This window comes from Staurois parvus, unplaced genomic scaffold (genome assembly GCF_062004578.1).
Source record: "Staurois parvus isolate SC_StPar_1 unplaced genomic scaffold, SC_StPar_1.0 ptg000460l, whole genome shotgun sequence".
Taxonomy (NCBI): Eukaryota; Metazoa; Chordata; class Amphibia; order Anura; family Ranidae; genus Staurois; species Staurois parvus.
This window is the reverse complement of record NW_028318256.1, coordinates 271799-284912: the sequence shown is the minus strand read 5'-3', so window position 1 is coordinate 284912 and position 13114 is coordinate 271799. Positions and strand designations below refer to the sequence as shown.

The following is a 13114-nucleotide window of genomic DNA, read 5'->3' as shown; positions in this document are numbered from 1 at the left end:
AGCATTTCAATGGGGTTGAGGTCAGGACTCTGACCGGGCCACTCCAGAAGGCGTATTCTGTGCTGTTGCAGCCATTGTTTTGTTGAATTACTTGTACGCTTTGGGTCATTGTCTTGTTGCATCACCCATCCTCTGCGGAGCTTCAGTTGGCGGACAGATGGTCGTACGTTTTCCTGCAAAATGTCTTGATAAACTCTGGAATTCATTTTCCCATCAATGACAACAATCCGTCCAGGACCTGAGGCAGCAAAGCAGCCCCAAACCATGATGCTCCCTCCGCCATGCTTCACAGTGGGGATGAGGTTTTGATGTTGGTGTGCTGTGCCTTTTTTTCTCCACACATAGTGTTGTGTGTTCTTCCCAAACAACTCAATCTTGGTTTCATCTGTCCACAGTATATTTTGCCAGTAGTGCTGTGGAACATCCAGGTGCTCTTTTGCAAACTTCAAACGTGCTGCAATCTTCTTTTTGGACAGCAATGGCTTCCTCCGTGGTGTCCTCCCATGTACTCCATTCTTGTTTAATGTTTTTCTTATTGTAGATGTGTCAACAAAAATGTTAGCATGTGCCAGAGATTTCTGTAGGTCTTTAGCTGACACTCTGGGATTCTTCTTTACCTCATGCAGCATTCTGCGCTGTGCTCTTGCAGTCATTTTTACAGGACGACCATGCCTAGGGAGAGTAGCAACAATGCTAAACTTTCTCCATTTGTAGACAGTCTGTCTTATCGTGGACACATGAACATCAAGGCTTTTGGAGATACTTTTGTAACCCTTTCCAGCTTCATGCAAGTCAACAATTCTTGATCGTAGGTCTTCTGAGAGCTTTTTTCTGCGAGGCATGGTTCACATCAGACAGTGCTTCTTGAAACCAGTAAACCCAAAACAGGTGTGTGTTTTTTAAGGGCAGGACAGCTGTCAGCAACACATCCAATATCATCACACTGATTGGAGTCAAGGTTGGCTCACTCCTGGCTCCAATTAGCTCTGGGAGAAGTCATTAAGCTAGGGCATCACATACTTTTTCCTCCCTGCACTGTGAATGTTTACATGTTATGTGCAATCAAACCATGGCAACATCTAATGTTTGTGTAGTATTATGTTCAGCAGACTGCGTTCTTCTATTGTTGTGACTTAGATGACGTTCAGAGCACATTTTATGACCAATTCATGCAAAACTCCACCTAATCCCAAGGGGTTCACATACTTTTTCTTGAAACTGTATATATATATATACATACACTATATTGCTAAAAGTATTAAGACACCTGCCATTGCACTCACATGAACTTTAATGGCATCCCAGTCTTAGTCCGTAGGGTTCAATATTGAGTTGGCCCACACTTTGCAGCTACAGTAGCTTCAACTCTTCTGGGAAGGCTGTCCCCAAGGTTGAAGGCTGTGCCCAAGGTTTAGGAGTGTGTCTATGGGAATGTTTGACCATTCTTCCAGGAGTGCATTTGGGAGGTCAGGCACTGATGTCGAACGAGAAAGCCTGGCTCGCAGTCTCCGCTCTAATTCACCCCAAAGGTGTTCTATCAGGTTGAGGTCAGGACTCTGTGCAGGCCAGTCAGGTTCCTCCACCCCAAACGCGCTCATCCATGTCTTTATGGACCTTGCTTCGTGCACTGGTGCACAGTCATGTTCGAACAGGAAGGGGCCGTACCCAAACTGTTCCTACAAAGTTGGGAGCATGAAAATGTCCAAAATGTCTTGGTATGCTGACACCTTAAGAGTTCCCTTCACTGGAACTAAGGGACCAAGCCCAACCTCTGAAAAACAACCCCACACCAAAATCCCCCCTTCACCAAACTTTACTCTTGGCACAATGCAGAGAGGCAAGTACCATTCTCCTGGCAATCACCAAACCCAGACACGTCCATAAAATTTCCAGACAGAGAAGCTTGATTGATCACTCCTGAGAACACGTCTCCACTGCTCTAGAGTCCAGTTTTGGTGTGCTTTACGCCACTGCATCTGAAGCTATGCATTGCACTTGGTGGTGTAAGGCTTGGGTGCAGCTGCTCAGCCATGAAAACCCATTCCATGAAGCTCTCTATTTACTTTTGTTGTGCTAATCTGAAGGCCACATGGAGTTTGGAAGTCTTTAGCTATTGACTCTGCAGACAGTTGGCGACTTCCGTTCACTGCGCTTCAGCATGCGCTGACCCCGCTCTGTAATTTAACGTGGCCTACCACTTCATGGCTGAGTTGCTGTTGTTCCCAGTTGCTTTCACTTTGTTATAATACCACTACTAGTTGACCACTGAATATTTAGTAGCAAGGAAATTTCACGGATGGATGAATGCACAGGTGGAAACCTATTGCGGTACCACACTTGAATTCACTTAGCTTCTGAGAGCGATCCATTCTTTCATAAATGTTTGTAGAAGCAGTCTGCATGCCTAGGTGCTTGATGTTATACACCTGTGGCCATGGAGATGATTGGTACACCTGAATCCAATGATTTGGTGGGGTGATCATATACTTTTGGCAATATAGGAAAATGTGTTGTTGATGTAATAGGTGGGAAGAGAATGAGAGATAGGATGCTGTGACATTCAGATGGTAGGGTCAGAATTTGACGTAAACAACATGAAAGCATGGATCCATCCTGCCTTGTATCAATGATTCAGGCTGGTGGTGGTGGTGTGATGATGTGGAGGATATTTTCTTGGCACTAGCAAGGCGTACCTAACAAAATGTCCGGTGAGTGTATATAAACATGCATATATAAATAGGTGTATACATACATGTACACACATACCAAGGTAAGTGAAGAGAAAAAGGATGGTGAGGGGGCGGGTTTGCTACATTAGAGCCGTGCAGTGTATAGACAGGAAGAAAAATTCAAAGAAAAATAATAAAAGGGCAAAAAAAGTAAAAAAAATAATAATAAAAAAATCTTCTCCCAAGCTCATTTGTGAATCCTAAAGCCTAAGCAAAAATAACACAGTCCCTGACAATTAACAGCATTGTAAATGCTTAATATCATTAGAGATTGTGAAAATAAAAATCTACTCGTAGACCTTGTCTGTTAGTCTTGCAGTGACATAAAAGGAACAACAAAGCACAAACAGGAGGATTGGCCTGGATATGTAATGGGTAAATAACACCTCCCACATACAAATATGTACAAATAACCAAAGGACTGCAGTTCTTTTATAAGTAGCACAGTCTATTTTTTATAGACATTGTAAAAGAAGTGATTGGTAAAGAAAATTTCAACATTTCCTTACTTTGTGGTCACTTAGTTGACCACATAAGACAAGCAAAATGTTCATACTGCAGTTCTTGTGAAATATGAGATTTCTTTGAGGAAACAAGTTGAAATACAGATTTTGTCTGTATAAATCATTTTCCTAATACATTATTATTAAGATCTTAGTCATTTTCCTTTCTGCAGAACCTGAGAACTGAGGGAACTCTATTTTTGGAAGCTGTTCATGATAGAATGAACTTACATGCTGCTTTTTTCTTGTACAACAGGTGCTCTTTCTTATGCTGAACTTGGAACATGCATAAAAAAATCTGGTGGTCATTACACATATATACTGGAGGCCTTTGGTCCCTTACTTGCGTTTGTCAGAGTCTGGGTGGAATTGTTAGTCATTCGGTAAGTAATGTATGAGTTTTTTTTAAATTCCCTTAATGTGTTATGGACATGTTCTCAATACAATATAAATAACCAAGCAGGGACGGACTGACAACTCATGGGCCCCCCGGGCAATAGGGGATCATGGGGCCCCTGTATCCTTGCCCAAACTCAAAAAAGCCTATGAAAAAGGTACCAGGGGCATCTCATGGGGCCCCCTACTGACCCCGGGCCCTCGGGCAGTGCCCGAGTTTCCAAATGGTCAGTCCACCCCTGTAACCAAGGCTGCCTGCTCTAAGTGGTTGTAAACACTTGCATACAGTATACACAGTGAAGTGACTGGCCTCAGTTGATACACAGAGATGAAACAAATCCTCCTAAATAAGTTTTACCAATGGAGGTTATTTACTAAAGTTGGAGAATGAAAAATCTGGTGCAACTCTGCATAGAAACCCAACAGCTTTCATGTTTTATTGCCAAAACTTAATTGAACAAGCTGAAGTTAGAAGCTGATTGGCTACCATGCACAGATTTTGAGTGCTCCAGTTTTACTAAATCTCTCCCTGTTTATCTGCTGCAATCTCTTCTGTAGATCATTCTAAAACCAAACAGATCAAAGTATTTTTTCCTCAGGTGTGGCACTGTGTGTATGTGTGGGGTGGGGTTTCATAGTGCAGATCCCAGTGAGCTCTGAGCCCTGATTGGAAGGATCCCCCCCCCCCCTTCGTGGTGGACATGGTGTCAAAACTCAGCTACCTTCACCAACTTGTGACAAATGGTTTGTTAAACTCACAAAGCATGGTCACTGATATGTGACACTTACACTCTCAGCCTCACCAGCACAAAGATTATACAGCTCACAGGACCACAATCTAAGTGCCACCATACTGAGAGTGATCATCAATGGATTTAAAAAATCACACTGCCACCAAGTAGGGTTTGGTCTATCAACCATTCACAATAAAATGCGACTTTAAATAAACTTCTATAAAATAAACTGTCACCACTGACAGGTATACCCAGAGATTTACCATATAGTAGAGCTCTTCAAAGAAACAGAGCTTCTTTAAGTTCTGTGTTAGTGCATTAAAGACAATAATAACACTTTTCAAAATATTGTTTAGTAACAGAAAAGGTAAAATGGTGCAAACAAAATATTGTCACACAAAGGGTACTATAAATGAACAAAGAGACAGTCATGAAACAGAAAAATAAAAAAGAATTTAGGGAGAAAATACTTAATGTTGTCCTGGTTCTGTGTGTTCTCATAGATCTTGGCTGAGGTTTCTTGTTTTCATGGTAAAAACAGAGCTACAGCTCTTCTCTTCTTGTCCATGAAGATGATGTTGACAGAGAAGATCTGATCAATCAAGGGGTTTGAGGAGTAGCAATAAAATTTCACAGATTTATGACCATACAGCTGCCCTCCCACAGGTAGTTTTCTATAGGTATTAATATTTTTAAATAACTACAGGTTTCAGTCTGGTAAATTGTATATTATTGTCCAACATGAAATTACCTTTTAAATCAATCCAAATATGATGGGTCTCGGATGACTATTTCACTTAGAAGAGGTAATGTGTCCAGGTTGCCTTCAGTGCATATTGATATAGCGGTGTTTGTATATGGGCAAATATGTCCTTATCCTGACTGTACTGATATTATCTCAGGAGTTATGAAATACACTGATGTTTTGATTCTACCAGAAATGATAGACAGCAATGAGTATTTGCCCTCTACTCGGGCTAAGCTATTTACAACAGGGGATAACTCTGATACTATTAGGACGAGAGATGCCTGTTAAGCTTCTAGTTACTAAATCTTGATAGCTTGACAGTTTAATTAGCGCCCAGAGAAGGAAATGTATATTAAGCTAGATTCTGGTATTCCTATCAAACTACTGACAAGAGTGTTTGGAATGCAGCTAAAAGTTTGTTCAGATGCCTTATCAGGAGAATGTAAAGGTTGCTGCTGTTATGTGTCTCCTATTGTTACAAACTAGTGTTGAGCATGATGTTTGAGTCAAACTTATGTCAAACTTGTGTTCGGCAAACACATGAGTGGTAAGGGTGTTCAGCAGGCTGTTTGCACGCTGCCCCCCACAATGCACTGCTCCCTGGTCAGGTGCAATGCTTTGGCCAATCACAGCGCATGATGAAGTCACAAGGGGGTGCCCCCTTGTGACATTATCACAATTATTAAGAACTGTCATCCTGGTGCATCAGTCAGATGGGGGGAGCCAGAGTCGAGAGTAGAACTTTTTTTTTCTTTTTTCAGGTCAGCGGTGGCAGCGGGCACCATGATTGATGTTCAATCTACTTCGGGGGACATCATTGCTATTTTTTTTTATAATAAAGGACTTGTTAAAGACTGTCTGCTATCATTTTTTACACAACACCTTTACCATTTACCCCATACTCTTTCACACGGGGGCGGGATCTGGGGGCACCCTTGTTAAAGGGGCTTCCAGTTCCGGTAAGCCCCCCTGCTTGGAGACCATACAACTACCCGTCACAGTTGTGCGGAAGAGGTCCTTGCCCCCATCAATATGGGGAGAAGGTGCTTTGGGGGAGCCCCCCCTGCCCCAAAGCACCCCCCATGTTGAGGGCATGTGGCCTGGTATGGTTCAGGGGAGGTGCTCACTCATCCTCCCCTTTCCTGATCAGCCAGGCTGCATGCTTGGATATGGGCCTGGTATAGATTTTGGGGAACCCCCACATCATTTTTTTTTAAATTTTGTTGTGGAGGTTCCCCTCAAAATCAATACTTGACCTGAAGGGCTTTTTTTAATTGCTCGGCAATGCCGCAATTCTTTTTACATTCAGCTGTCAGCAGGGAACAATGCTGACTACTGAAATATAAAATAATGTTTTCACTACTAAAATACCTCATGACTCAATAATATAACTCATGTGGTATTTTAGTAGCTGTGTGGTATCTTACAGCATACTCAGATGCAGTAAAATACCACTTAGTGAAATGTCCCTTCTGTCTGCAGTTTGCGGTCGAACTTTCATTAGGTTAGAATGTTCGTCCGTGAACCGAACAGGGGGATGTTCCACCCTAAAAATGGGTGGAGCATGTAACATGTTCCAAAAGATGAACTTGTCTTTTAATGTAACACCATCAGAAACAGACATTAGCATTTTATACAGGCCTATGAATTTTCCAGATGTGGTGAGCCTCAGATTGGGAGGAAGTGTGGGCCAGAACAAGTGGAGGGGTGCTAAAATAAAAACAGTGGTTCAATAGGAGCACGCCATTTAAAAATATGATACTAACAGTGCTGTGGTCAGGCCTGCAGGACATTCCATTATTCAGTAATGTGGTCCTCTAAAAAACAGCAATGGCTTATAGAATGACACTACAGCGACAATGCATATATATATATATATATATATATATATATATATATATATATATTTACAATACTTATACACTGACAATACAGAGGAACACAAAAGTAATTCCTGTTGATACTTAGAACTGTAATGGAAGAATTATTCTAACTATTCACGCAACAAATGAGCAGTTGTGGCAATATGTGCACAGCAAATGGGCAATTATGACCATGTTCAGCACTGAGAATAACAGTGACAGTAGTGAAAATATAAATGACAATAGTGACCATAATGGTAATAATAAGGGCTTGGTTTACTAAAACTGGAGAGTGAAAAATTTGGTGCAGCTCTGCATACAAACCAATCATCTTTCAGGTTTTTTTGTCAAAGCTTAATTGAACAAGCTGAAGTTAGAAGCTGACTGGCTATCATGCACAGCTGCACCAGATTTTGCACTCTCCAGTTTTAGCAAATCAACCTGTAAGAGTGATATTAGCTCTAGCTCAGTCTATCAGCAATGGCCTTGTCCACATCACTGGTTATGCAAATGATGGTAAATCTATTTCACACATCTATGTGACATATAATGAATATTTATTGTGTGGTAATCAAACCCCAAGGCTGGCATGGCTCCCATGGTGCTATCAGAGGAAAAGAAAGCACACATATGTTTATCTTTTTTTTCTTAATTAAAATTATTTCCTAACAAATGTGCATATAGAGAACATTGATATATGCCAAAATCAGGCATACATCAAATCACAGTTTGCTGACAATTAGCACAGCAATAAACTGAGGGGGTCAGTGACAGTTCTTAAATATTCATTATAATTCCCAATATAATCTCATCATGACTGCTCCTGCTGTGGGCAAAATTCATGAAATGCCCCTTCTTCCATCAAAAACATACAGATTGTGTACTTAGCGTAATTAATGCCAAATCCCAAGCCATCACGAAACAACTGTTATATTTTGGTCACAGTCCAAAAGGCAATATCTGTAAAGTGTTTTAAAATGTCACTCATCTAAACTTATGGAGCCTGAATTCAGCCTGAGCACAAAGAAAACTGACATTTACTATGTTCCTGGAGCTAGCGGAAGAGGGAGTAGAAACTTAATTTCCTCTCGATTCCCTCCTTCTCTTCAGTGTTGCTAGCTGATCTCGCTTCTCTGTTCTCCTCTCCTAACTAAAAGGAGTACTGACACCTGTGACAACAGTGAGTCAACTCTCTCTGAGCTGTTACCAATATATGACAATCTTCATTGCTCACGCTGATAATGCTGGCCAATAACTCTCCTGATCCAGCAATAAGCTTCCCTACACAGATTCACACAGGAATGCTCTATTTTGAATCCATCCAAGGTTCCTATTTAATTGAAGCCCTGATGAAGGTAGAGTTTTTTTCTAACCCCCAAATGAGTCGGCTGGGTTTGGTGTTGATTTTTTGTAGTAGAATGGATAAGGCACTTAATTCATAGTCAAAGTATAAACTGTAGCATACAACATGAAGTGAAGATAAGGCAATATAAGAAAACATGAGAAATCATGTATGTGAACAAAGAGATAGGCCATAGTATATACGAATGCTGGGTGAGTGAGTCCAAGAGAAATGCACTGCAACAGTGATAAATTAACAGTCCTATTTGGAGGGGCGTATTATGGAAAAAAGCAATGAATGAAAAGAGATGGGAAGAATAGAGGAAAAAGATGGAAAAAGAAAGAAAGACAGTCTGGTTTGCAGTCAACAATTCACAAAGTCAAAATATGGTAAGGCTCACATCAAACCCTAATGACTATAAAAGTAATTGAAAGAGATGTATACTCAAACAAAAGAACTTGCCTGAAAATCAAAGTAGCCATCACTTATGAAATCTGCACTTCAATGCATCTGAGGAAGAGTACAAGAACCATAAGGACCATGGAAGGAAAAAACTTGTCCCCACAGCCAAGATCAAAAGCTAGGCATTCCTCCGCTCTCATGATTTTGTTTACACTAAATGAACCCAACTCAGAAGGGAAGATGAGCTTGAGAATCTCCATAAACAGAATATTAGCTGTCTACTTGCTGGTGAAGTGTCTTAGGAGTTGTGCTTTTTGTCACTGAGGAAGACTAACAATAAAGCATCATCTGGGGAATGAGATAATGACTCGCCACAGCATTTATATCCCATTCCAGAAAGGAAGGATCATACTGCATTTCCACCATATATGTAAATTGGTGTGTTGAATATGGTTTTATTATTTTTTCAAAGAGAGAAAATAGTAGAAAAATACAAGTAGTAGAAAATACAAGAAAACAGTAGAATGGAGCAAAAGTGCAGGCTATTTTTTAGTATAAACTAATACAGTATATGGATTTGGACTCTTTTATCCTTTGGTCTGGCACTTCTGCCATTAGTGTAAATTCTTGTTCTGGTGATCTGCTGGAGTGCTCACTGGAGGGTAGTCTTGTCTGTTGTGAGCAACCTAACCTGAGCCATTGAGCTCTCCTGAATGTTTTTGTCCTCTCACTACTTTGAGAGGACAAAAACTCTCACTCATCAAATTCCCAGAACCTCTTGCTTTTTTCTTCACCGGTACATGACATGACACCCTTAGCCTAACCGTGCACAAATATTTTCCTGCATGTGGGATGACAATCAGCAGACTGAGAGTAATCAGCACTGGGGTTGGTTAACTGAATGGTTAACATATTATACACCAAACAGCTGCCACCATGTGTTTCATCTGAAACACAAACTATCCACAATATCTGCAATAACAATTGTGGATTTTAAGAAATGTCTGTAATACACACTGTCAAAACAAAAGAATATTTCACGGATTTACAATATAATAGAGCTTTTCAAATAGACAGTGATTCTTTAAGTTATGGCTTAGTGCATTGCAGATAATCTTAATGATGTTAAAATATTGTTTAATAAAGGAGAAGTAAAAACAATGCTAAAAATATGTTGCAACATAAAAAATGACAGTTAAACAACAGAATACAAAAAGGATAAGAAAATAAAAGGTCATAAAAACATTTTGAGTTTTCTGTCCTATAAATAGGCTCTAGGCAGATATCCTAATTTTTATGGTAAAGGAGAACTCTAGACTGCTGATGAAGCCACTCTTTTCTGGTGCTTGAGGAGGGTGTTGACAGAAATGACCTGACCAATCAAGAGGTCTAAGGAATGGCTCTGAGAGGATGTCAGAAATGTTTATGATCATGTAGCTACCACCTGCTTCAGATAGAGTTTTCTAAATGTATTAATATTTTGAGTATGCCACATGCCACAATAAAATAACACATATTTTAACAGGCAGCAAAATATTATTTTTGCACAAAATTACAGAAATAAACTGATACTGTTATATCACATGTTTTAAAACATCCAATAGAAATAGAATTCATCTTACTCTCTCCTTCCAGTGAAGCTTGTTTCAAATTATCTTCACCTATCAGTGTTTTCATTCTTTTCTAAAGTATCACTTTAAAAACACCTTTCGAAGGATTGATGGATCTAATCAAGATTTACCACTTGGGCACCATCAAAGGGCCCCAACTAGGCTAGCAAAAATAAAATAAAAAAAGATTAAATTTTGGGGACACTCCTCTTATCTTAATTATTAGCATTTTTTCACTATTTATTTTATTAAAGATATATATACATATATAAAAGCTCTGCAGGCAACTTGAATTTAGCAGAGCATTCTCTAAGTCACAGAGATAACTTAACTCCCTGAAGATTTTTTTTTTTTTTGCTTTGGTTTTGCTTTAGTTTTTTATACATTCTTTTAGCTACTCTGGTGGTCCTGTTACAGGCCAAGGTATAAACATGGTGTAATCTGGACCCAGTCACCAGTTCAACCTGTGTGGGTATGTGTGTTCATGTCAAAGACCATCTCCCATATCTCTGCATACTGTGTTTGCTAAGATGCCCATCTAAGAGTTTTTTAAAACTATCTTTCCTGCTGACACCACTGATAGTGGAAGGGAGTTTCACATCCTAACCACTCTGACAGTAAAAACCCCCTAAGAAATTTCAGGTTAAACCGCTTCTCCTCCAGTTTCATTGAGTGGCCCTATGTCTAGATTATAGTTGTATAAGGTTGTGATTATAGTTGAATAACCTTGCCTATAGTAATGCTCTTACCTTCAATATACTCAAGGTAATTTTAAACTTGTTTGGTTTCTTTGTGTAAAAGGTGTGTCAGAGTGGTCAAGGTTCTACATCACTTAGTTTAGTGAGAGAAGAATAACCCCAAAGGGGTTACCAAACTAACAGCTTCTACAGGGGTGCGCTACATTGCATAATGCCTCCTAAGCTACTATGACATGTCCTCATATCTGAAACCCAAATAAAATAAGGCTCCAATCAGACCTTGACCCTTGTAGGTCATAAGACAACTTGATTGGGATAACAAGCAGTATACATACATAGAGGGGGTGGTCCTTGCACTCTTACATGATTCAGCCCTGGGTGCTCACTAGAGTTGAATCCATAATGTAGATGTGGTAGCAGGACATTCATAAGAGTTTTCTTGGAGAAAACAATGCATATATACAAAACCTTTTACATGGATATTGCAAAATTCAGATTCAGATCTATATACTGAATTACAGTATCTTCCTTTGAGGAAAAAAAGATTATAAAGTAAAAAGCTTTTTAAAATGCGCTGTGTTCTACCTCTATTATCTTCCATTTTAAAATACTTTCAAAGGTCCCGTAATTGCTGCATTTTCTTAACTGTAATCTGAGAAAAAAGTATTTTCCTCTATTTTCCTAGTTTTACAGTGGAAGCTATTTCCACAACAAGTTTAGCCTCAAAGTAGTCCCCAAGCCTAAAATCCACTAAGGTACTTGTAACAATTCCCTCTGCCTGCATAGTTCACAAAAGGAAAGAGGAAAATAAAAGTTAATAAAAAAGACATCACAGCTACCTCCTTTCATATCTGGAAACGCTCTCTATCAAAAGCTGAACTTGCCAAAATCTGCTACAGTCTTGTTACCTCAGGCGACGGTCCTGACCAAAGGAAAAAATTAGAGTGAAACATTTGCTTCCCCTCAGAGTCGTTTGTAAAGCTTTGTAAAGTGTCACTGACCACAGTCTTTTCACATGGCCTTAGCAAACAGAGGCTTGCAGTTCTCTACAGGCTTAGAGATTAAAGCTGTATCCTTTGGCATTTCTAAAATGGGTTTGCAAAAAAAATGACAGTAAAACACTTTAAAGGATTAGTCCACCCAAAACAGATTTTTCAGTTGTAAACAGATAACAAAAAGTTGAATCCAATTCAGTATGTTTGAAAGCATACACTTTTAAAAAATTCAGTATATTTAATTCAATATATCTAATATATTTATCCTTAACCACTTGCCTACCACCGTTGTCTAAAAATGGTGAATTGGTGGATGCTTATCTATGCATTGCCATTTATAAACTCCACTTTAGAAATAACATTCAGGGAGCCAGGGCACCCATTAATGCCTGTGAATTAAATTGTCCTCTAACTGCACAGTTCACAGACACTGTGTACAGAGTATATCTAAGTGGTTCTGTGACTTGGGATCACTGTGATTGGTTATAGAGAGACCAATCATAGTGATCACAGATGTAGACAGTGTAGTGTTTACACTCTTCTTCCTCATATATTAGAAGAAAGACAGGAAAGAGGAACTAATGAAGGAATTATCACAGCACAGATTAGTGACAGCAGAAGATTCAAGTAACTTTTTTAAAACCCAATACATCTGATCTGAATACTGTCTTTTTTGTGAACTGCATAATTAACACTTCACCTAACTTATCCTACACATCTGCACATTAAAGTTTTACTAAACCCACAGCAGTAAAATCAGTCTGTATATGGTGTAAAGCATGCCTGTTTTACTCACTGTGGAACCTAAGGGATTAATCCTCTGCATTGTGTAAAAATGCTCTCTTCTCCTCCCCTTCTTCAAGTGTCTCCCTCTTATTTCCTGATAAGACATGTGTGTGGAGACACTCTACACATGCTCAGTTTTATGTGTATTGCTAGAGAGTTGTTTTATTCTTGGAAGAGTGCATGTGATCAGCACAGGACCAATCAGCACTGCCCAGACAGAGGTCAGGGGTTCTGCATCCTCCTAGAGAAGACAGAAAACTCATCCTACAAACTGATAGAAGTCACAAGAATGTTGTATATTGCAGATGA

General features: G+C 39.5%; 1 protein-coding gene across 1 annotated transcript in view; it reads left to right on the top strand.

Moving 5' to 3' along the window:
* Positions 1–13114, top strand: part of SLC7A11 (solute carrier family 7 member 11) — a gene marked incomplete at its 3' end in the record, with an annotated part of 300868 nt that overhangs the window by 41225 nt on the left and 246529 nt on the right. Inside the window, exon 2 of the mRNA XM_089688911.1 lies at positions 3489–3615. Within this exon, the coding sequence (XP_089545037.1) occupies positions 3489–3615 (127 nt within the window). The remainder of the gene's footprint in view (positions 1–3488; positions 3616–13114) is intronic.